General features: G+C 41.4%; 1 protein-coding gene across 1 annotated transcript in view; it reads left to right on the forward strand.

Moving 5' to 3' along the window:
* The first annotated feature begins 439 nt into the window (after positions 1-439).
* LOC142488273 (uncharacterized) overlaps positions 440-26804 on the forward strand; it is a 34663-nt gene continuing 8298 nt past the window's right edge. The window contains exons 1-3 of the mRNA XM_075588646.1: positions 440-747; positions 2146-2223; positions 2589-3394. Coding sequence (XP_075444761.1) covers positions 471-747; positions 2146-2223; positions 2589-3394 — 1161 coding nt within the window. The 5' untranslated portion in view covers positions 440-470. The remainder of the gene's footprint in view (positions 748-2145; positions 2224-2588; positions 3395-26804) is intronic.

The raw sequence follows: 26804 nt of genomic DNA on the forward strand, positions 1-26804 counted from the left end.
CACGTAATCCTCGCTTCAATGACCAGGAAAATACAGCTCTTGTCACTGGCATTCTGGAGCACTATGACAGTATATATGGACATTTACTAGGTAAGTGTACCTTTACATTTATTATTCAAATACATGTGATCCTAGGTCATCTGAGTTTTGTTCATATGCAAATATGGGTTCACAATATCTTTCTATGTTAATTAGTCTGGAAACACAGCTTTTTATCATGCCTTACAAGGACAACTAAACACAGGCGGTCAATTTGCCATAACTGCATACAATATGAATGCAACCTTGCTTACATGTATAGGTTTAGTAGTGAATGCTCATGTGCTTCACATATTACACATAAAACAGCATGTTTGCTATCTCTTGGAACAGCTAGCAGTGTAGGAAACTGGTGCTTATATTATTATTAATTTACCTCATATATTTTATATGTTTTTCAAGGGCGGACAAGTTCAGCAAGCAGAAAAGAAATGTGGGACACAATAGTCATTGGTGTCAATGAGTGTGGGAATCATGTGAGGGACAAGCGGAATTGTCACAAGAGATTTGATGATATTAGGTCCAAATTGAAAAAGAAAATACAACACCAACGCGTGCATGCTACTGGCACTGGAGGTGGGCCGACACCACAACGTCTCATATTAAGTCCATTGGAGGAGCTGCTTCGGGCAAAATTACTTCCCGTCGTCGTGGAAGGCTTACCTGGTGACCGTGATATAGGAATTTACCCCTCACAATTTCCACCAGGTGAGAAATATTACTGTACTAGGCGTGTCGTTGCTTACAGTTATTTTGCATAGTTACACTGCTTTTTATACTGTCTTCACAATATAAGCATACCTGCATCTATATATGTATATGTCTGATTCTGTATATATATATATCTTAAAATAGACATATATGTTGTAGTCCTACTAAAAGCAGTAACTAATATAGCACGTGCCATTGCGTGCTCATTTACATGTGAATTCCCAAAATGCATTGCTGCAGTGGAAGCAATTGATGGTGGGCGAAGATGGGGAACAACAGGGTAGTACACATGTGTAACACATGTTAATGAGAAATTATTACTAGCTACAGGTACAGAACAGAAATATGTATAATATTATTGTGTATTTTATTTATTTTACTCCGACAAACATGACATTACTGCCTATTTTAAGCATGCATCAAATATATTGCATGCAACGGCCTACAAACATCACTTGCACTAACACATCTATAGTTGTTTATGAAAAGGTCCATTTTTGCTTTAACTCATATACAGACAGCATAATGAGGCACACGTATCATATTTTATGTCATTGTTTTCATAACTTAAAAACTGCACACGACTATTTAGCTCATCTACCATTGTGTTAAAGCAGCTGCAATTAATATCTCATCACAGCATACACTTCAACAGAGGGGGTGGGGTTCAGCACACACACTAATTACAGCCTCATTTTAGGGTCAACTTAGTTCACACCATTTTCACCTGTTTCAAGTAATTGAAAGGTGTGGCTGATTAGGCTTTTTGGGGAAGGGAATACCGTTCTTACAACCTGACTAGCACAACTGAAGTTAATCACACTCATTTGAAAGCTTCACTTTAGCTACTAAATGCCCCAACAACTCATTACTTATCAAACCGTACATCACACATTAGTTCACTCATATCTATAGTTGAACTACTACTATCAACGACACATTATCACACACTGCATGTGTTGTCTTGTTTAGTCACAGCCACATTCATGTGTGCCACATCTTATATTAATGTACCACACATATCCTCTACCAAAAACAACACTTTGTGCAATATGACCACCTTCATGATAACCATTGTGAATGGTCATCTCATGATAGTTATGTACATTATGATACTGATATCACTACACAACATATGATTTTTATGTTCAAATTTAATCTATTTATCCTCACGCATTACTGCAGGAACATAGTATGTTTTATGTTAGGGAACTCAAAAGTTCTAAGTACACAGGCATGTACATTGTTATTACAACTATTTATGTTCACATTCACACACACATTTTGGGTTAAGGAAATGATGCTGTTAGGTACTCATAAATACAGAACATACAATAACTGTTTGTTCAATATTTACACATGTAAATGTAAAACTTATGTTATTGTTATATATAGTTGCCCCTGAAGGACATGTGTCACCTGAGACTGAACAAGTGTCTTCACCTGGGTCAGCCAGCTCAACACACCTAGAAGGTGAGTGTATCAGTTGGTGGCCATATAATATGTGCTCTTCTATATGTTATGTTGTCATGTTCATTATTTGTTTTGCACATCTTCTTTAAATAGGATTACTTAGTGTCAGTGAAAATGAAGTGTAAGCCAACTTGTATTGTGTTAGTGATGTTAACTATCATGTAGGAGTTGTGAGTTTACAGCAAGTTTTCATTCACTCATATTTCATACTGAGTCCAAACATTATTCTTAAGTCAAGGTAGTTTTTAATGTGAGGTTATAAAACGTATGGAAACATGTTAGTTGTTACTTATGACACAGTACAATTACATAGTAACACAGCAGAGATTAACATGCCATTTAATAATGTGTACATTTATTTGTAGAACATGATGAAGAGGATTTTGATGATGATGATGATGATGATGATGATGATGATGCCGCCGCCGCCGCCATAGACACACAAATACAAGCAAGTGACCATGAAGAGGTTCCAATTGAAACTGTTTTACCGCCAAAACGTCCAGCAAATACCACATATGATGCAATTGTAGCTTCTGAGGGAAAAATTGTGGAAGCAGAAAATCGTCGCCATTCTGACCTGATGACAGTGCTGGAAAGGATGATTGCACTGCAGGAAGAAACAGTTTCACAATTGGCACATCTCCACAGAGTCTTCATTGAAGTGCCTAAACAGTTGCAAAAAATCAACACCTCATTCGAAGCATTAGTTGTTCAGCAAACACAAGCTAATTACTGGAGAATGACTAATGTACCACAATTCAACACCTCACAGCCAGGATCTGTTCATGCAGGTCAGTTTTCACCACATTCATCTGATATTCATTCACCAGGCCCAAATGTTACCGGTCAAGTAGCAGACATTGCTGTGCAGGTTCCTGATGACATCCTACCGCTGCCATCTGTACAAATTCAGCAGCAGACACCTACAAAGGAGGCGACAAAAACAAAACAAGACACACATGAAACAGACCAACCATCACTTGTGCAGTGTCTACCAACTTGCTCACATGTGTCAGTGGGCACAAGCCCTGTCCGTGAACAGTCACTACCCAAAAGCCCTGTAGGTGAGTCACTGCCCAAAAGCCCTGTAGGTGAATTGCTGCCCAAAAGCCCTGTAGGTGAATCGCTGCCCAAAAGCCCTGTAGGTGAATCGCTGCCCAAAAGCCCTGTAGGTGAATCGCTGCCCAAAAGCCCTGTAGGTGAATCACTGCCCAAAAGCCCTGTAGGTGAGTCACTGGCCACAAGCCCTGTAGGTGAGTCACTGGCCACAAGCCCCGTAGGTGAACAGTCACTGCCCTAAAGCCCTGTAGGTGAGTCACTGGCCACAAGCCCTGCCCGTGAAGTGCCAGAGGCCACTCAAAGTGGCTCTGTTGTGCCTAAAGTTGGTGGCAAAAGAAAAAGGAAAATTCAAGAGACAACAAGCAGGCCTGTTACTCGCTCGCAAAAGGAACAAAAAAAATAAATGTTATAATTCAGAAAATATGTCTTTGACCTTGTTTTGTTGACTTCAGATTATCTAATTACTATTGTATGTATGCTGAAGACTGTGTTGTTTCCAAACTTTCAAGTATGTTCTTGTACACGTGAAGTTTTGGAAATGTTAACACTCCTAATTAATGAATAGTGTTATAAATATTTATGTTTTAATCGTCTGTTCAGTAATGGTCCACCAGGAGCCAGTTGCTAAGTTTAGAGAAGCTGCCATTGACTTTGCAGCAAAACATTGCATTTGGGTGTGTTAATTGATGTAATCATTGCATGTGCATCTTATTTTCATGCAATTATAAAAGCACCTATTTAACTGCAAACATCTTTCTTGTACGTGTACAGCAGGATTTTGTGTTAAATATTACTTACCTTTGGTGGCCATTGTAATGTTGTCCTTTAATCATTTATGTGTTCTTGTTTCAAGAACATCTCTGAATTGATACTAATATATATGTAGTATGTATTGATATATGCACACACACACACACACAGACACACACTGTGTGTGTGTGTGTGTGTGTGTGTGTGTATATATAGTACTATCTAAACTGGTATAGATGTATTTACAAAAAACATACACTTCATGCTTCCTTGTGAAAACACACTATTTTAATAATACAGGCCTAATGTTTGACAACTATACTAAGTGTGAGCCTCTAACATTATTGGGTGCAAACAAATGTTTATTACTTAATTCACTCATGTTTATCACCATTTAAATAGGTTTCATACAAGGCCTACTTACTGCCATCAATATGTTGTGTGTACTCCTGCAATATAAAAAAAAAAAAAGATACTATATATATATATATATATATATATATATATATATATATATATATAAATATATATACTGTGACAGAAACCAGGGGATGGTAATAAATTCCGTATATAGGGCTCCCAGGATACTAGACAGTTTCTATCCTGTTTGGCCTGGGAGTGCAGCCTTATAATACATACACTCCATCCCACAGTTTGGCAAGCGCTGGAACTGAGGGATGAGAGATCCAGACCAGAGTTTGTCTGCTGCCTGATTTCTGTCACCTGTCATGCTAATTAGGAATCAGGTATGAAAGACTGATTTCCTGTTTGCTCTGGTCTCCCCACAAGAGCCAGGAGGCTGGAAGGCTGCTGAACTACAGAGGGGAGAAGCCTCTTCCCCAAACAGGTTCAATCTTTCTGTTCATTTGTGTAAGACTGCAAAAGTACCGTGTTTTGATGTTGGAAGTGGAAAAGCCACGTCCAACCCTGAGTCAGGGATATCTAAGTTAAGTTATCGCTCAGGTGAGCAGCTTTTGTTTTGATCTGTTTTCTGTTGTATGCACTGTGGCAGTCTCAGTGCCTGGGACTGAATAAACCAGGCATAGACTGTTTAAAGGAACAGTACGTGACGCCTCATCATTTAACCTACCCTAAAAGACCGTGTTCTAAACAGTCCCGGACAAACGACGGAGTCCCGGAGTAAGCCGTTTGTCACAATACATATACATATATACACACACACACACACACACACACACACTATACATATAGTACAATATACACTTTATATATATATATATATTTTTATGAGAGAGATATATTTATATATATATAGATACACACGTATTTAAACTCATGCAGACAGGTAGTTAACCAGAATTTCAAATACACACAGAAATGTATGTGGGAAAAAAACATTTCATTTTGCAGGTGTGTGTATTTACTGATATGGCTGTCTAAGCACTATTTTCACACAGTGCTCTTTGTTATTTTTCTAGAAAACTCAATGTTACTGAAATAAGTGTAGGAATGTTTTCACAAACGAGATAAAAAAATGATACATGTTTTTCCCACATTCGCCTATCACTAACCACAAAACTTAAACCAATTAAAAGGACACATCCAATTGGCGTTTGAAATAAGGAGTAAAAGTAGTTACTTTTGTTGACCTTGAAAACGAAACACAGGAATTTGTTAGCCATTGAGCAGAATCATTTTGATGAGCAAAGAAGACAGAACTGCACACATCTTTTGTGCTACTCTGACATGGCTGATGAATTCGTTAACAATATGAATCCCCTCTTAGGTTATAAGTACATGGTTTCAGAAGCAATTTTAAACAGTCGCGGACACAAAGCAAGCACACGCCAAATCTATGATTTGATTCGAGCTAAATATCCTTATTACCAAGACCGTAGGCATGCGCGGAATTTTAATTCCTCAATAAGATTCACTTTATCAACTAATGACTTTTTTGAACGTGTGCAGGATAAGCTAGAACACACCTATGGTTTCTGGAAGATTGCAAAGGAAAAGCATTTTACCCTGAAAGAGGGCACATATATTGTTGTGAAAGGCATATTTATTCCTAATGCCAATAGCAATGGATCCGCTACTACTGTTCCGTGTGAATCGATACCTGCTGCAATATCTGCACCCTCCATTCCTGAAACCCACATTGTACAACAACAAAAGTACTATGATTATGTACCAAGCCTTTCAGCTGAAAATGCATTGGAATGGGAACCAGAAGAAATGAACCTACCTCCCGACCAATTGTTTGAAGAAAGCAGTGGCGATTCCTATGAGCGCTTCATGGAGGAGATGTGTGTCATACTGGATTCAGCGGGTGGGTCAAGCGTGGATGAAAATGCCTTGCATTTCTGGAGCGACCAGTTGCAGCCAGACGAACAGTTAATTCTAGAAGAATGGTAAATATAACAACCGTTATGCGTTGACTGTGCGTTTAAATGTTTTTTTTTTTTTTTTTTTAACCACCATTTTCCCTTCCAATGCGTGGATACAGCGTAACATTGCAGACTGCATAACATGTAGCGATCACAAAGAAATTGTTGCCGAATACAATATAGTAGAACCTGAAAGAGTAGTACACATTGCTGACGGAATAAATATACGTACTTTCCTATCCCTTTAACCATATTAGCAACATTTTAACATAACTCTAACACATACCTGTTTTGTTATCATGCAACATTTAAAAGCGGGTCCACCACGTATGACGTGGGACCCTTGTCATGGCCCAAGGCGTCCTTAAAAAGGATTACGGATGTAAGTCCCGCCCCCAAGCGACGTGCGCGCCTCAAAGCCTATTGGCTGTCATGTTTTATTATAGTAACGGTAACTGCAGTGTGTCATGTGTGCGGCTCAGTGTTTGTAGGCGTCAACTGGGCGTTAGCTGAATGTTAATTGAGTGGGAGGAGTGTTAGCGTGCGTTTCACGCTGGTTTAACATGACGTCACACGTATTGCATTTGCGCATTGTGTTATCGGCCGTCCTTTCTGTCCAAACACGTCTGTTTAAAAAGAATACAGATGTACTCGTTTAGAACGAATGTAGTTTCGTATTCATTGTATTTGAAATAAAGATTTTATGTTTACTGGTATTTTCAAGATGTATTGAACGCACAACGTACGCTTTGTTTTGCGCATGCGCTAACAGTTAGTGCAGCCAAGCGTGAAGTGCGTGCGCACACTAAGATGTGCGCGCACATTTTTCAGTATACAGGCAACGTTCACATCATATACATAGTTATGCCTGCTACAAATTTAAAGAAACATTACATACTGATGTACACTTGTACTTCTAACATATAAGTGAGTGACGTGTGTATGTACACAATCATATAGAGCTGTGTAATGCGTTGTCACGGATACATATATAGTAAGGTGCCATATCTGACCATCATGTGTTTGCTGTATTTCAGAGATGTCGGGGAAGATACAATCGGATCAATGTATGATTTCAGAAGAGTCTACCTTTATATGAGATGATTGTGAGGAGGAGCCACCGACTACTATACTACATGTGGAACTAATTTTATATTGCTTGCAGCGCTTATTAACAAACAATTAAAAATGTGATACCCTTATGTCTATATTGCATAAGCACTTAATTAACATAATGATGTTGCAAAATAGTGCCTCATGAATTTTTATTGAGTGTTCTTTAATGACTACTATCATTTTATGGCATGGTGTGTTTTATATATAACAACCATTCCCACTCTGCTAACACATTTGTGAATTATATTGTGTAATGGAACGTATGACTGTCGAAACTATGTAACAATAATAATAAGAATAATAATAATAATTATAATATGAGCATGTTCATGTATAGCGCTGCTAGTTGTACACAGCGCTTTACAGACACATTTTTCAGGCTGAGGTCCCTGGCCCGTGGAACTTACAATTTATTTTTTGCCGCCTGAGGCACAGGGAGATAAAGTGACTTGCCCAAGGTCACAAGGAGCCGACACCGGGAATTGAACCAGACTCCCCTGCTTCAAAATCTCAGTGCCAGTGTGTGTCTTTACTCACTGAGCCACTCCTTCTCCCAATGTAAAGGACACTTACAACCAACTAGCCATTTATTGTTAAAAATCTCTTGTTACATGGGTATGTTGATAAAATGGTTTGGGACTGTAGCAAATAATGTTATTGGCCAGATGTTGTGGTCCCCTACAATGCATGATGTTCTGATTATGACATCAACATCATGTAATGAAGTACGTTTCTGTGTATATTTCATTAACCTAACTAACTATAGTTTACTGTGTTTATTAAACGTTCTAAAAATACATAGTATAGTCAATATGATGATATAAGCTACCATAATAAAGCTGGTGTTATCATTTGTCGGTGTTATACATGGATCCTACACAAATTGATACAGACACAAACAGTTGTCTTACAAAGTGTGTCTATGCTAATGTGCACGTGATTGACGTTACAATTGTGACAATACTTGATAATTATCATCATGATAATGATGAAGTGACGTGATTTATATTGCAAAAATATTACCAACATTGTCATATTGGTAAATTATAAATGCTAAATGACAGTAACATTAGTGACAAATTTGTCTTCTCTGTTAACAGTTTAACACTTGGTACATGTAGGACACATCCACACACGTGTGACTTATACATACACATGTCACAAATTTAAATTAATGTTGACTATTAATTCCTAGCATTACAAAACACCAACATTGCTAAATATAAGATGTAGTACGCATTGTTGTGATTGCAGACATTCATGCATGGAGTTTTATGATCAGTCAATTTCATCCGTGATGAATGATCTCCCGTAAGTAAAGAAATAACTACAGTTATCCCCTTGTCTCCAAACACCTCTATATTACATTAATGGAATTTATAAGGAAACATACATAAAATGTGATGAAATGGGAGTAATCATTTTCTAATACAATGCACATGAAAGCTCAAGAGTAGCTAAATGCATATACATGATACAGAAAGTACATATATGTAACATTTGTGTTTAAACCAATATGTTGGGTTTTGACTTCAAATAATTATAGGAAGATTGATGTAGGCACATCTTATGAGAGATGTCAGCAAATATACATACCATGATCAGTCATACTGGAGATATACCTATAATGCAAAGGAACAATATATAAATTGCAAACATTGACATGCCATCTTCAGTACCGTAAACAACACAGCAAAGTGTGTATTTGGTGTTAAATGTGCAACACCATGTATATTTCATGACATTCAAAATGTAAATCAGGCTGGTGTACACATCATATGGATGTACATGTTACACTGCACCAATAACATTGTATGTAAGCATACTAGAAGCATGAATGAGTATGGGCATAATATGTGTATTGTGTTAGCATAAGGAACAACACAATGCTAAAATATTAGTGCTTTGTTACCCCAGTTTTATTCACATACACACAACTAAAGTAAAATTGAAGAGGGATTATATAACCTGTGCAACAATAACATACCGGTGCCACATCCCTTTGTGCACACAGCAGAGAGAAGAAAGGTGTGCAACCCATATTCATCTGTGTCCTACCAGAAGGGTATATAAAAAAACATTATTGTTAAGATAACATAATGTAAGTATAAAACTAGAACTTGGAACATATATGTTTGTACTTACAAGAAAAAAATGAATTGATGAGATTCTGGCGTGTCTGGCCACCACTGGCTGTTTGTTCATTTGCAGCAGCTACATGGGTGGGATGCTCGTCTACCACAGGCTCAGCTAGGTCTGACTGTACATTGTGCCTCAGTGCAACATTGTGCAAAATGCAACAGGCAAGGATAATATCAGACACTTTTTGAGGCTTGTATAGAAGAGCCCCACCAGTTCTGTCCAGACACCTAAATCTGGTCTTGAGTATGCCAAATGTCCTCTCTATAACAGATCTTGTAGATATATGGGCTGCATTATACCTGTCCTCTGCTTCAGTTTGAGGGTTTAGCACCGGAGTCAAGAGCCACGGCCTAATTCCGTATCCTGATTCACCTATAATGAATGGAGCACACATAAGCTGACATTAGTGATCAAATTGTACAATGCCAACATTCCTAAATAAAAATGTGTTTTGTGTTAGAACATGTAAATGTGTACTCACCCAGCAGCCAACCATGTTCAAAATGTCCCTCTTCGAACGCATGGAAGACTGAAGAGTTCCTCAGGATGGAGGAATCGTGACTGGAACCAGGGAATATGGGTACCACATGCATTATCCTCATCGTCGCATCACATACCACCTGTACATTGAGTGAATGGTAGTGCTTACGATTGCGGTACACATGCTCACTCTGACTAGGTGCAATCAAAGCAACATGTGTGCAATCGATTGCACCCAGCACACATGGTATCCCTGCTATATTATAAAAGCCAGTCCTGACTTCCAGCCACTCTGTCGCCTCTGTAGGAAAATGAATATAATTCCTAGCGCGTCTATTGAGTGCATAAAGAAACTGGGTCAAGGCCCGCGAGAATGTAGATTGCGAGACCCCGCCCACTATGCCCACAGTTGTCTGGTATGACGCGGAAGCAAGATAATGTAATGAGCACAGCATTTTAACAAGCCCAGGGACTGCACGACCTCTGGCTGTGAAAAAATCTAAATCTCCCCTTACTCCTGATAAAGAGCTAAGATTGCTGCTGAACTCAAACGATAGCGACTTACAATCTCCTCCTCACTCATCCCATCTAACAGGGTTCTCTCCCTGTACAGACGCGGACGAGGCACAACTTGTCTCCTCTGTCTTCTCCTCTGATCTCCTGTCCCTCTCCCTGTCTCTGTCGTATCCGCGTGACTGTCCCTGTCACTGTCCCTCGGTGTGTCCCTCCCTTGCCCTATATGATTGTCTTCATCATCAAGCATGTCATAGAAAAGAATGTTCCTCCGTCTCCTAAACAATCTCAACATTTTGAAATGAGTAGCTGTGAATGATCAGGTAATGGGCGTCCTTTAAATAGGTATGTGATGATGTCAGGTGACATAGTAAAAAGCAAGGTGTTACATTAACATAATAAAGTACTTCTGTGGCAAGCTGTGTGCAGTTCTTGTTATAAGTATTTGTTGTGTGTATTCTGCAGGGAATGATGATATTTGCCAATGATGTGACGTGAAGCTTTGTAGAAACATTGCTTGCAAATAAATAGTTGCATGTGCAATGCATGTAAAACTTCTGAACGCAACAGTCAGTCATGTAATTAGACAAAAAGGCTGAGATTGACGTGGGAAAAGTTTTGTGTAACATGTGTAATTAGCCATGTTATTGTGACATGTTGACAACAATGAATAGTCGTGTGCATATGCATGCATTTCTGTAAGGAGGATAGTTGGTATAGAATGAGTTTACAAGGTGTCCCAATGATGAATTACTGTACATGTGTGTATAAGTTAGGTTGAAGTGCTTGTAATGCAACGGTTACAATGTAAACATGCAATGTGATTGATCGTCCAATAAGTGACGTCATGAAAATAGGGAGGACCAAACGTAGATGTAAACATGAGAATTTAGATGTACATGTACGTTTAAAGATGCGTGAAACATTACAAGCATTGTGTAATGTAAAGGAACATGAATATACTGTGTATGTGTGACATGTGTGACATGTGTAACATCATGTAAATAATTGTCGCTCAGTTCAATAAAATGTGTGATATGATGTGAGGTTCTCCTTTAAGAGTTGAGTATAGTATTTTCCCTTGGCACATCATCACATGATGAGTAATGTGACCCGCAAATGCTGCAAACATGTAATAGTATAATGTTATGCAAATAATACACGTCAGCTGTGACACAATGCAGGGAATGCCCCCACACTGTAATGCAAATGACGTTTGTATTATGAGCAATGAAACGTAAACAGTACTATACTGTTATACGTCCCCGCTCCATTGACTCCATTGATGTACAGAAGTTTTTTTTTTTCTAAGTGCCGTTGCGGCAGCCTTAGCGATCGTTCTCCCCTCCAAACTGCCAACTTTAGTTGGCGGGAGAAATTGGCCATAACATCTCAATTTCGTAGTGCCGATCAGGCCCGATAAGCTGTTTTTTTGTTGTTGAATCCAGCCGATTTAAAAAAGTGGCGATCAGTGGCGAAAACAGGCTTATCGGCAGGCGAATGGCCATAACAAAATAATCGGCTCCGAAACCTGGCGAAATCAAGCACTTATCGGCGCTTACTGAATCTCAAACCCAATTTTGCCTATAAAATGGCGATAATTCCCTTATCAACGCTTACTGCATGAGGCCCAAAGTAGTGTACCGCAATGAGCGAGGTCTGCCCCGGGAGTACAGTGTCACGGTGACCGATGCAGCGGGAAGGGAGGTGAAAAAGCCAGACCCTAGACACTACTATTAGGTTGCCTGAATAGATAGAGTCTGTGTTTAGTCTAGCGCCCCCTGCTGGTCAGTGTGTGCTGTACGTTGCATTATTATGAAAAAATCAATGATGTTTTGAAATTTAATTTGTGTGTTCATTTGCAGTGTTTCCTGGCGCAAGGTACACCAAATTTAGGTCCCAGCCAGGTCGGTGGGGATTCACCAGGGGGAGTATGTAGCCATACATAATAATGGACTGCAGACATCTTCTCTGTTGGCAGTAAACCCTGGTAAGTACAGGAATGCCAGCAGTAGTTATGGAGTTTTTCCCTCACATCCTGGTGAGGTGCCCTATGTATGGATGGGAGTGGCTGCATGCTCTGAGTCCCTGGATAGTGACATCAGAGATGTGCCTGCCCCCTGAGGTATATAAGGCACAACACTGTCAAGTTAGTGTTGTTGTTGCTAAAGTGTTTGGCTCCTGTGAAAGGGATTGCAGGATAACTTTGTGACCCTAGTGCTGTAACTAGTGGCACGGGTTTCTAAATCAAGTCTGTCAAGGCCACACTGTGTCCAGGGACCGGGCACAGGGTGATCTCCCTACGGGGAGAGGGGATCCCACTCCAATTGGGAGGGTGTACCTGGCAAAGGGACAGCATGGAGAAATGTGCGGCTAGAGCTGATAGCTGTATGGGGCAGTCTGCTTCATCGAGTACGTCAATAAAGATGCCCAGTTCAAAGATACCCCCACTGTGTGAGTGTGAGATTACTCTGCAGTGGCAGTCACCACCGAGGAAGAGTTCCTCACCAGGACCATCTCCCTGCGGAAGCACAGATCCTGATGAGGTGGAGGCGCTGCACATGATATAGGTAGGACTCGCACCCACTACCTCAGCTACCTGTTCCTCATGACATCCCCTAATACGATCATGCAGGAGACTCAGGAGTCCTGTTACTTGCAGGTGCACCACCATACACGATCACGTAATGGGGACCGGTTAGACCACACGGGCAATGTGAGATTGGATGGGTCAGACAGGAGGGAATACCCATTACACTTGACAAACAGTTTGGTCAAATTGATGAACCATCCAAATTTATGTTTAAAGGAGCGCTGAATCAAAATACAACATTTCAGGCCTTATTCGGCATCTCATCGGGTAAGTGACCCAGACAAACAAGGGTTTTTTATATACACACATACTGTATATGTGTCAACTGGAGTTTCAAAAGTTCACACAATGCACTCTTAGGGACTTATTCTGTAAGGTGTGATAAACACAGATGACGTGCTATTACATGGAAGCCCCATTGACTTTAATCGGCGCTTATCACACCTTACATCAAAAAATCTGTAAAATTTAAGGTGCTGTACATTTTTGGCATCCAAAAATCTGCCAAATAGTGGCAATTGAAGTCAATGTGCATTTCAGTGCAATAGTGCCCTGATCAGCACTATCGCAGTTAAATGAATAACCTCCACAGTATTTATAACTTTCATTGTGAGCAATATTAAGAGTATGCAAATAAATGAGGAGTAGAAGGAAGCTGTTCTTACAATCAAAGAACCATTTAATTAATTTAAAGGTGATAGCTGAACTAACAGCAATATTTTGAAAACAATGTAACAATCTAATTAGTTTCATTAAACAAATCATACTACGCTTAAAGCAAATATTTGGCTGTTTTTGCTCCTTTGGAGATTAAGCACCATCCCCACCGGGACCACTGAATGTTGTAGTGTTTGTTAATCAATTGATTCCTCTACTCTTATTTAAACATGTTCTTATCAGAGAGACAATAAAGGTACAGGTGTGGAAGAGACAGGACAGCAGAGAGGTTTGCCATGGCCCAGTACTCTATATGATTGGGTGTGGAGGGACGGTGCCACAGGCAGTTTTGTTGAGTAGGGAGTGTTGTCATGGGCCCATTCATGGAGTGGGGAGGTAGATGGGGGGCAGTGCCAGCGAACCTCGCGCAAACATGGAAGACTGGACTGGTTCCTCCACTTATCTCAGAACAGTTGTCCTGGCTGCAGTGGCCCTGTGGAATGGATATGGGGAAGTCGCATGTGCAACTTTTTGAACACAGTGACATCAGGTGAAAGAGACTTAAACCGAGGAAACCAAACCCCTCCTAAGTCTCAGCTCACCATGTTAAAAATTTACTTAAAACAATACATGCAAATATTTGTATTTTAGTAAGAAAGGCATCAATGACTTAGGCTAAGGCCCTGCTCCCTCAGTTAGCGCACCCGCACTGCAGACAGGCGGCGCGCTGACAGGCAATTGACCGCTACCTGCGGTCTGTAGGGAGCGGAAGCGGCGGCCGGCATTGTTTGAGCGGAGGGACCCGCTACTCTCCCCCTCCCTCCACATTCTCTCTGCTGCTTCTCCCCCTCTCAGATTCAGGGAGCGGGAGATACAAATTTTCTGCCTCTAGCTAGGTGCACCTCCCTCCTCCCGAGCCGGCCAAAAGTTAACCACCCAAGACACACACACACAGCTTCCCTCCCTGCTCCCCTCCACTCACACACACACACAGGCAAATACACACGTGGGGGGAGAGGGGGTGAATCGTAACGGGGATCGGAGCAGAGGGGGGAAATCGGAAAGGGGGGCGGGGGATCGGGCAAAGGGGGAACACGGATTGGCTCCCTTGTGTGTCATGGGACGCGACACTCTCCGAAATTGCAAGCTTCTTGTAGCTCCGGCTGGATGACGCGTCACATCACGGAGTCAGCCACGCCGGAAGGAGTCAGTGGGGACCTCCAGAATGGAAGCAAGCAGCTGGTGGCGGGACCAAGGCCTTAGATGTCACTGCCAGTTGTATACTTTGGTCTGCACCTTTAGACAGCATCCTCCAGGGTATGCAGAATTCATGGGGGCAGAATAGGGGTTTCACTAAAGAGTCAATATGTATAGAACTTATGGGGAGGTCACCGATAAAACTATGGTTTATTATACTGTTTTTCAGTCATTATCACAGGATCTACTTTTAAACACTTTTTTTCAAATCATTTGGCATTGGAAGAAGGGAAGCATGTTGTATGTTGTATGACCCTTGGAAGTCAGCCCCAAATATCCCTATGGACATGGGTGTAGTAAACTGTTTAATTTACAAGTTATTAAGGAATGTTGCTGATTAAGTATTTTTTTTAACATTCAAACAAGAATTAAACATAGATATTTGTAGCATTTAGGAAATATTTGTGTGGACTATAAGTTTTTAGTGGATTACCTTTTGAATGAGCCTTTTAGGATTTTTCTTTTCTAGTGGCTGCTGGATGTTTTGTTCAGATTGTTGTACTTTGTTTTGAATAAAGAGATCAGACATAAGTTGTGAGACTATTAAAAACATGACATGTTTATATTTCATCTAAACATACAGTGGCCACAAACAGGAACAGGTTGTAAGCAAACAATGCCCTGTGTCATGGAGCCCAACAGGTTCACATCCCCGTTTCACAATCATGTACATAAACACAGTCATTCATCTTCACATTTCATATACACATCAAGCAAAAGCTCTAATTTGTTTCAGAATACCCACTAAAGATCAGAAGCAGCAGCAGTAAGATAGCAAGGGAGGAAAATACTCCAAGGTCTCTGCTGATGCCATGTAACCCATATTCACCAAAACTTCCTTCCTTATGTTTTTCCTTTACATTGGCCTATGAAATGTTAACCCTTTCAGTGCCCGCGAAAGGAACGAAGGAACTTATTTACCGTTGCGGCCAACCAGATGGGTTTTGTCCGAAATTCCCCATTGATTATATTGGCGTTTTAGTACCAACAATTGCAGTTTTAGTATCAATAACTATATTGCAGTTTTAGTATCAATAACTATATTGCAGTTTTAGTATCAATAACTATATTGCAGTTTTAGTATCAATAACTATATTGCAGTTTTAGTATCAACTAGTGTAGTTGAATTTATTATCAATATTGTAGTTTCAGTACCAACTATGGGGGCTTTTTATAAAGAATTGTATTTTGAAAATGAACTGAAAGAATATAATGCGTCAGAAAATGTACTTCTCGCCCGAAATCATTAGCGGCGTGTTGGTATGTCATTATTCATATTTTTAAATTTGGTGCACGTTTTGTTATTCTTTGAATTGTGTGCGCCATGTTCATACATATGAATGGTTGATGTTGTCTACATGCATTTGTCTTTACCACCAAGAAGAACCTGACAGACAAATTTGATGCGTTTATAGCGCACAAAATTGGCGCATACTTGTAACTTACAATTACATATTATTTGCATCAACAACATCTGAACTCCGCTTCTAACTCCACCCCCAGTGTCATTTTTTTTTCTTTGTGAAAAAAGTTGATGCACACTTTGCACAACACATACAAATCAATGTTATTTATTGGCGCACAAAAAAAACATGAATCAGTTTTTAGGACAATTACTTTTTTGCAAATTAATTTAAAATGTCTGGTCTTAGTCAATTTTTCACGATTGTTCAAATATGCATAAAAATACATGAAGGAATGGCAGTATAAAGGGTCATGACTCCAGTGTGTGCAAATATCTTCAAATGAGTTTCGGGTCACAAAAACCCTGGAAATTTTCACCTGGTTCACAAAACTTTTGCACATCTCTACTAGTCATTCTATGTTGACAAACCTCTTGGAAAGGGCCCGTCACTCTGTTTTGATCCTGGGCCTTGTCAGCTAAATTCCCCTCACAAAATACCCTATTTCATCTCTCCAGGCCACCCATTTCTTAGATTACATCATGCTCTCTTCCTAGCCCTTTTATGTGGCTACACTACCAAATTAATATTGGGGGTAAATGCCTAGATTACAATCCGTCCATAATGTCCATCCGACCAAGCATGCAGGTGACTGTGTCTGGGTATTTCACTTATCTGCTGGCCCACGTCCCATGATTTCCCCGTGAAAATGCATCACCATGACAATACAGCATCACTGTAACGCCTGTATGCCCGCAGACCTGGCCAGTCCCCAGTACTGAGGTGGGTAAGGGTATAACACGCACCCACAGCAGTGAGGGCGTGCCCGGAGTGTGGTAATTGCATTGCCTGGCCTGGTGAGTAAGGGTTAACGTTATACATGCTGAGTCCGGGGCGCCAGAGGTCGGAAGGTAGTTGTCCAAGAGCCAGAGTCCAGGGATAGGAGAGAGCAGCGTAGTGATTTCCGAAAGCCAAGGTTCAAGGGCAGGAGAAGTCAGCGTAGTCAAAGTCCAAAGCAGAGTTCAAGTTCAAACCAAGGGAATCCAAACAAGGGCAGGGACAGGAACCAGTGCTGAAACAGACAAGGGAGCTGGGCATAGACACTGCACACACAGGAGCTACAGGAAGCTATGCAGAGCAAGGAAAGAGAGGACAGACTGGGGTTATAAAGGAGGGAGGACAAATAGCAGGAAAGGGTGGAGCAGGGGTTTGTCTCGGAGCTTGCAGGGATAGGTGTGTGAGAGTAGGGGAGGAGACAGGGAGGTAATCTAATGTAATGGCCTGTAAGCTCCGAGGGGCAGAGCCAGTACCAGGGGAGGATTGGTAAATAGAGCGGGTGCGCGCGCCCTCTGTAACGCGGTCACGTGCGCGCAGTACGCGAGTGCCAGAGCGTGGGGGAAGCATCGCGGAGGAGGTGTTCGGCTGAAGGGTAAGAGAGGGGGAAGGAGCGGAGGAGGTGTTCGGCTGAAGGGTAAGAGAGGGGGAAGGAGCGGAGGAGGTGTTCGGCTGAAGGGTAAGAGAGGGGGAAGGAGTGGAGGAACTGGGTAAGGGGACGGAGGTACGCCGAGGGGCGTGAGTCCCCTGACGGGAGACCAGTGAGCGGGAACTCATGCGCACAGTGAGAGGAGCGGACCGTGTGCGGACCGCGAACGGGAGCGCGTCGACCGCGCCTCACGGGAGTGGGACAGCAATCGGTAAGGAAAGGGAAGGGTTAGCCGGAGGGACCGAGGTGACGGGGACACGCTGGGAAGAGCGAGTCCCCCGATCCGTTACAATCGCATGACGCTGCGATGTCGATGGAGGATGGACACTTTTTCAACTCACTGCATACAGTATATATTACTGCACCGACACACTTTATTCGAGCAAATACCCGGTATGTACCTGGCAGATACCTGGAATGCGCCGCTCCTCACCTCTGACAAGCCCCGTTGCGTTTGCCTTCCCAGCCTGGGTTCATGCCTGGCTGACGGGCGGCTGATCTATTAAATGATAATGATTAGGATTTAATAGGCTGCAATGCTTCGCGTGTCTACCAGATGGCATAAATTCATGAATTGTAATGCAGTATATATATATGTACTGTGCAGTATTGCAGCCAGCGGGAATAAAATGCTTCAATCCCTGCTTGGAAAATACCTCAATGCACTCGGGCAGAAAACAGTCACAAACCTCAATACACCCGGGTATACCCGAATTCGTGGGACTAGCCGAGCTCGAATAAAGTGTGTCGCCAGTGTATTACAATTGTTGGGTAAGAGGAACTGCTGCTTTATATATCCAGTTACTGCTACAGTATACATTTCTTATGGACATTTACATGTGTTGAAGGTTTAGATGCACTGTTTGGGTTTTCTGCATAGTTTACCCTTGTAATTACAAAGGGTTGAACTAAATGACCCTTTTTCAAGAGAATATATTGGTATTGCACTGTGTATTTTTGTCACATTGGAAGTAGCTTTGGGCATCTTTGTTTATTTTTTGTTGCATATAATGAGAAATCAAACATAGGCTGTCCACTGATAGGCAGGAGCGGAGTACATCGCAGGTGAGGAGTAATTTACTGAATTAACCCCTCATGTGTTTCTGAAAATGCGGCGCCGCCGTGTATTGGAGACAGGAGCGTCCTCTGTTGCGTCACGAGAAACGGTGGGGGAGCGGAGCCTAGCCCCGATCCTGACAGACAGAAACACTACAAAGAAAGAGAGTAAGTCTGTTGACGCGAGGAAAAAGCAAGAATGCCGGAGAAGAAAAGAGAAGTGGATAGAATTGGTGACATCATAAGGTATGCTATGAAAGAGATGCGGTAGAGAGAGAGGGGGGAAGGAGAGAGATGAGGGGGAAAGAGAGAAGGGGATGAGAGAGAGATAAGGAGGTAGAGTGAAAGATTTGGGGATAGAGAGAGAAAAGGTGGGGAAAGAGAAATGTAATGTATGTTGATACTGAATTTTTTAATAAAAAACTCCAACCATTTATATTGGCCTTTATGCTGGGTAATTCTAGGGGAGAGGAAGGAGAGGGAGAAGGAGTAGAGAGAGGTGGAAAAAAGGCAGAGAGAGGTATGGATGAGAGATTAAAGGGATAGGGGAGAGAAAGAAAGCTGAGGAAAGAGAGATAAAATGTAGGGAAGAGAGAGAAGGTGGGGAGAGAAGGTGGGGAAAGAAAAAAATCACAGCCATACATCATGTGAATACTGAAGTTTGTGATAACAAAAACTGCAACCCATCATTTTGGGTTTATATTCTAGGGTATGCAAGATGAGGAGGGGGAGGTGAAAAGGGAGTAGGAGCTGGAGAGAAAGAAGGTGGTGGGAAGAGGGAGGAGGGAGAGAGGGAAAAGATGGGGAGAGTGAGAGAAAGTGGCAGGGAGAGAGAGGGTGGGGGGGGAGAAAGAGCAGGTGGCAGTGAGATGAAGAAGGTGTGGGGAGAAAGAGTTGGTGGGGGGAGAGAGAGAAGGTGGGGCAAGAAAAATAATTACTGAGGTAATGCATATTGATACTGACGTTTTTAATTTTAAAAACCCCAAACTGTTTATTTTAATACATAATATTTAAAGACATTTCATGGACATTTAGAGATAATATATGTTACAGGTGTATGTAACAGTTACAGATTAAAATGTGAGGCAGTTGAAGGCACTTAGCCCGGTGGCAGTTTGAGAGTTTCTGGGAGATTGTTCCAGTTGTGAGGTGCACGGTAACAGGAGGAGAGCCCGGATTCTTGTGAAACCTTGGGAAAATGAACAGTCATTTGGAGTCAGATCTCAAGCTACGTGCTGCGTGTGGTAGGGGTGAGGAGCTTGTTCAGATAGACGGATAGCTTGCCCAGAAAGTATATATGAAGGCAAGATAGGAAAAATATACTTTGTGCCTGGACTCAAGTGATAGCCAATCTAGTTCTTGAAGCATTTCACCATGATGTGTTTTGTAATTACATCGTAGGACAAAGTGGCATTTTGAGTTATAGAGGGTGTCTAGTTTGCTAAGGTGAGTTTGGTGTGCTGTACCATACACTATGTTGAAACATACTGGTTATCCAGGCACACCTACTCCATGGAAATAGAAAATAATATAATGATGGTGGTCCTGCCTCAGACAAACACACACACTCTTACATCACAAACATTCAGGGACCATTTAACACCTAAACGCATATCTCAAATCGTGGCAATATCTGCAACTGAGGTCCGTTTGGTAGGAAATCAAGAGGACAAAGATAAGAAACGATAGTGCAGACTGTCTGAAAACCCCATTTATAAGTCAAATAAAACAATAAAATGTGCACCCACAGTGTGAAAACACTTTAAAATATATGATTTAAAAATAAGGAACTCCCGAGCTACACTTTCACGGCTCCATCTCGTGGTGGCGTCCCATGGGACAGTCTCGCCTGCACTTCCAGTACCTGGATGGAGGGTGGAGCAATGCAAGTCTTGGAAGGTGAAATGCATAAAGTCTGGGGATCGAGGAAGACATGTTGCTACACTCTCCATCCAGGTACTGACCAACAGATGTCCATTTATATCCTGTATGTTTGTCACATTGCTGCACAAATATTTTGGTATGCAGTATTCCCATTTCTTATCCCTCCTGACCACTGTAGTTTTAAATACAGTAGCGGCATACTTTATTCTTACTAATGCCAGCGGCATGCCAGGATCTACTCCGGCTGCCGCCAGTCAAGACCGCGCGCCGCCGTGGTTCCACCACGCACCCCCCCTCCGCTTCGGGCGCATTTTGGCCCCCCTTCCCGACCCCGATCCCGGCTCCTGCTCTGCCCCTCTTCTTCCCCGCACCCCCGCTTACCTCAATTTACACTCCAGGGGTGTCGGGGAAGCCGGGGAAGCCGGGGAAACCGGGCGCGTCACGTGACAGTGACGTCACAGTGCGCCGCAACAAGCCGCGTCACCACGCTTCCCGCACGCATCCTGCCGTGCGGGAAGTGTAAGAATAAAGGATGTCGCTACACTATATGAAGGAAGGTCTTCTGGTCTTTGGGGCCTCTGTTCTACTGTATGTTCATTAACCAATATTGAGGTAATGTGAACCTTTTGATATGCCGTAGGTAAACGATCATTTGTTGGACCCAAAATGTTCTACTGATGGACAATCACTTAACTTTCTAAATAGCTATGGAAATATAATCCAATTAGGGTTTTTTACCCATGGGGAATAATGCCCTGTGAGGTTCACTGTGTTTTTTTTTTTCATTTTCATTTTTTTTTGTAACATTTTTTTTGCATTTTTAATTTTGTTATTTGCAATTTTCATGCTGCTGATTACTCTGAAGTATAAAGAAAATGTGACTGGGGATATTACTTTAACCTTTGAGTGCCGGAGGGGTTGCAGCACTAGAGTCCCATGGCCCCTCCGGAACAAACAATCGCGTGACCTCTTCTCTAAAGCGATCACATGATCCCTCCATCACTGATGATGGAACAGAATGGGAGCAGTCATCCCCCCTTCCTGTCCTCCTGAGGGTAAATCATGTCGGAGCATCCTGTAGGATGCGATCTACATCATGGGTGCCATGGAGTGCCAGACTCCCTGACTTTGTACATACATCTCAGGGCACACAAAGAGTTAAGGAGTGTATGAGACTTTTTTGATGTGTACCAAAAACATTAACAGCAATAAAATTGGCTTCTTCTATACATGTTTACTCGCTCTAACAATGAAAAACGCCACTTCTCTTCATTCTCGATCACACCAGTCACATACAGAACTATACTGAAATCTTAGCTGTTTTATTTTCTTTACTGATGGCACCATGATTATGCGCCAACAGTTAGAAAGGACCCATGTGCAGGAGGAGTGTAATTTTAAAGGTCCTGCAAACCATTTAATCACCTAAAAAAGTTTAAAGATCAAACAAATATGCCAAAGTATCTGGATACTTGGATACATTTAATGTATCCAAATACATTATATTTTTAAAATATATTTAGATATACTTATATTTACTTACATATTAATTAGATTTCATCCATCCGTTATATGACTTCCAGTAGTGTACATTGAACCTGAATAGGACTGCACCTGTAAATGGGAATATAGCAGATGTAGACGAAAGAACCACTAGATGGAGACTAAACATCAAATTGCTGAAGGCTGCCTCTGTTTTGGGAAATCTTGGCTAGAAATCTACATAATACAATTTGTAAAATGGGAAGGCATAAATATGTAATCCCATGCAGGATCACATTTACCGATGGAAGTAAAATGTTTAAAACCAGTTACTCCCACTAAAATAATTGTTGGAATATTATTTTATTTATTTATTTATTTATAAAATATTTTACCAGGAAGTAATACATTGAGAGTTACCTTTCGTTTTCAAGTATGTCCTGGGCACAGAGTTAAGACAAATAATACATGTTTACAAATACAGTTACATAATGAGCAGGGTATACATTATATACAAGACATTGCATGCACAGTTAAAGATAATTTGTTTTATGGGCGTATGAAACAGTTACAGACCAGATTAAAATGTGTGACAGCCTTAGATTTGAAAGAACTTAGACTTGTGGTGGATGTAAGAGTCTCTGGTAGGTTGTTCCAGTTTTGGGGTGCCCGGTAAGAGAAGGAGAAGCGGCCGGATACTTTGTTGAGCCTTGGGACCATGAACAGTCTTTTGGAGTCTGATCTCAGGTGATAGGTGCTGCATGTGGTAGGGGTGAGGAGCTTGTTCAAAAGTAGTATAAGGTTGTATAAAAGTAGTGTTTGTAAACATCATAACCTCATGTCTAGGGTGGGTTCCATTATCCCTCGCTTATCCTATTTCACATTCCTAATAACAAGCACCCTGTATTTTGAATTCCTCCCACCTTTCCTAATTGTTACGTGATAGGGAGGGATCCGACTTACTGTACCAGGTCACCTGCACACAGTTGGGCTGCCATCTGTACGACTGTCGTGTCCTGGGATTTCTCTCACAATTACGAGCTGTAAAGTGCTTTAGGAAGGAATGATGTAAGTGGAGCGTGTGGCAGAGCAAGAGATGGTGCAGTTTTTATCGCAATTATTCTGGGTCCTGGATGGCTTCATCCCAAAGCCCTCTAACTATAAAGAGGAATGCAGAACAAGAACAACATTAAGGAAATTAAGTTTTTACAAGGGCCATGGAAAATAAAATGTAGCAAGAGACTCAGTAAAATGGACAGGACATAGGAAAAACGATAGATGGTAAACATTGAAGGACATAAAGGTGTACCAGAGACAATTGTCACTGTTTTATGAACACCGATCTTGTGTTATAGATATAAAAAGCAGCTCATTTAATGATTTTTGTGGATTAAAAGTTATAAGCATCTAAAAATCCCATGTTCACTGACGAGCTAAATATAGGAACATCTAAAAGCCTTGGAATGGATAGAAGTATTGTAGCAAAAGAAATGTAAAGGAGGGAGTAATCCTTGACATGTTAAAGTAGGAAAATGCTTTATTTGGGATGGGAACTTAGAGCTATTATAGCCTAAGGTGTAAAGTCTAATGAAAGGATAGTCAAGCACACCAGAATAAACAGAAAGTTACAAAAGTCATCATAGTCAATTTAATGACAATATAATACAGTAAGATCACAGATAGCCAATGTTTCGGTGTGTAACATGGACTTATCCCTGTTTAAGAAAAACTGCCCCTAAATCCAGCGGGGAGCTGTTTAATTTCAGCCAGGCAATTGACCAAACTCCAACTGACTAATTAGAACTCTGAGAAAAAACTTTATGTGAGAAACAGAGAGAGATTTTCCTTAGCACACCACGGTGCTGACATGAGGAGAGAGTCTGGAAGCACACAGGAGGACTGTGTGCTGAGAACAACACATGAGGGGACCAGACATTTATGCCTGGACACCGAGATTTCCTTAGCACACAAGGGTGCTGACAGTGGAGATAGAGTTTTCAGCAGAGAGATAATCCATAGCACACAAGGGTGCTTACCCAGGAGACCAGAGAGGCCTTCCCCTATGGCAACAGAAACAGATGAGACTTTCTTGATGGACTTTTATATTTATACATGTTTGGGGTGGTAACCAGCTTAACTAGCTATCCAACAGTAGGAAGGGTCCGAAGATTCCAGCGGTGCACAGCTTGTAGAGATGAGAGACCAGCAAGGTGTAGATTAAAAATGAAATTTTATTGAAAAAACATATGGTATGGGGGACACACTCTGACGCGTTTCGGACCTGCGTGGTCCTTAATCATAGAGCTAGCTATCCAGTTAGAAAGGGCTGGAGTAAAGGTTTAGTTGGTCTTCAAAGTGGAGTAGGCCTTTATTTTATTTCTTTTTGTATGGTTTGCCTCGTTAAAGGAACAGGCTCAATAATGCAAGGATTTAATTTCACCCTAATCGGTCTCCATTAAATGTACCTCTGCACACATCTCCTTCATGGTGCCAGCCTGCACCTTCATCAGGGTTACAGTAGCGACATCTTTTATTGCACTAAATGCCGGCGGCATGCCGGGATCTACCCCAGCTGCCGCCAGTAATAACCGCGCGCCGCCGCGTTTCCCCCACGCACCCCCCCCTCCACTTCGCGCGCAATTTACCCCCCCTTCCCGACCCCGAACCCGGCTCCTGCTCTGCCCCTCTGCTTCCCCGCACCCCCGCTTACCTTAATTTGATCTCCAGGGGTGTCGGGGAAGCCTGGGGAAGCCGGGGAAGACGGGGAAGCCGGGCGCGCATGTGACTGTGACGTCACAGTGCCCCGCCACGCGCCGCGGCTACCCGCTTCCCAGACGCATGCAGCCGGCGGCTTTTACTCGAATAAAAGCTGCCGCTGCTGTAGGTGTAAAGTCTAAGGAACAGCAGACAGCCAAACTTGTATTGTCTACAACAAGAACTAAAAGAAAGGAACATGAATATATAGAGCTGGGTACTGGAATTGTATCATAGCTGCATATTATTAGCAGTCCAATTAAGAAGGTCAATGGATTCCAAACACAGAGTCATTTCCATTCCTAAACTTAAGCAATAGAGTCCTCACCCTTAGCGTTATCCTTTTTACACACTAAAAAACATTGTTCAAATTGAAAGGTGATGTTTAGATAAATACTAGGTGTATCTACAGTACATCTTTTGACATAAAATAAAGTATATATTGTTAGAGTTATATTGACTGCAATGAAAACTATTGATTAGTGGAATCCAGAAATACACAAAAACGTACTTGGATACTACTTAATAATGGTATGTAGAGTAATGTTGCAGCTCCCAAAATACATAAAGGTTTTTTGTTTAATTAGTAAATTTACTTATTTTTGTGTTCACAGCACAAACCTCCTTGACCTTTATATATTGCTCCTTCAGAGCAAAAGAAAATGGCCTTCCATGTTATAACTTTTATATCCTTAAATGGCGGAACACACATTAAATTCCTCTCCTCTTGACAGAACAAGGAGAAGTTGTATATTATTTCCCCTTTCTAGAATTACTTGCTGAACTTGAAAGTCAATCTGCTCCAGTATTTTTTAACAATTTTTCAAATTCTTAGAGCTTATTCGTCTAAAGCGGCCGATCGGGCTGATGCCGACTGAATTTCCCCATTGACTTTAATTGTAATTTTGTCCAAAAATGACCTCATCGGCTGCTTTGGCGAATATGCAGTAGAATAAGGCCCTTAATCTTCCCATGGTAACCAAGTGCTTTCAAGAGTGGTACAATCTTTATCTAATATCTTTTGTGATAAGATTGGTTGTAACTCGTAGGACTATTTTTAAAATAATCCATAAGGTGTACTTCTTTGTTTGCTAAAAAAAAATAAAAAATTCTGTGAACTACTTTTCACCATGTTCAATAAGGGGGAAGACCAGTAGAGAAAAATGTTTTAGAGATCTCTTCTGCAAATGTAATTTTCACTACTTCAACTATGAGGTCTGCAAATTATAGTCCTACGAGCAGGCCAATTTAGCTGTTTGGTGTTTGTATGTAATGATGCATGTATATCTTTATTTATATAGCTCCGACAGTGTACTCAGCGCATTACAAAAACAGTACAGAGAATTATAATAATTCAACAGCAATGTTAGACAATAGGAATGGAAATCCCTGCCCCGGAGAGCTTACAATCTAATCTTGACATATACAGTAGGTTGAAAGCCAAATCAGGCACAATACCAGTCAAGACCAGGGGAAAATAAACACATGTACACACATACATTTCAAAGTTCATTAACCCCTTAGAAAAGCAGAGGTCATAAACGAATACAGCATATAAGAAGGTACTGGCCTGGGCAGGGACTGGGGGTTGGTATAAGGAC

This window comes from Ascaphus truei, chromosome 2, assembly GCF_040206685.1.
Source record: "Ascaphus truei isolate aAscTru1 chromosome 2, aAscTru1.hap1, whole genome shotgun sequence".
Taxonomy (NCBI): Eukaryota; Metazoa; Chordata; class Amphibia; order Anura; family Ascaphidae; genus Ascaphus; species Ascaphus truei.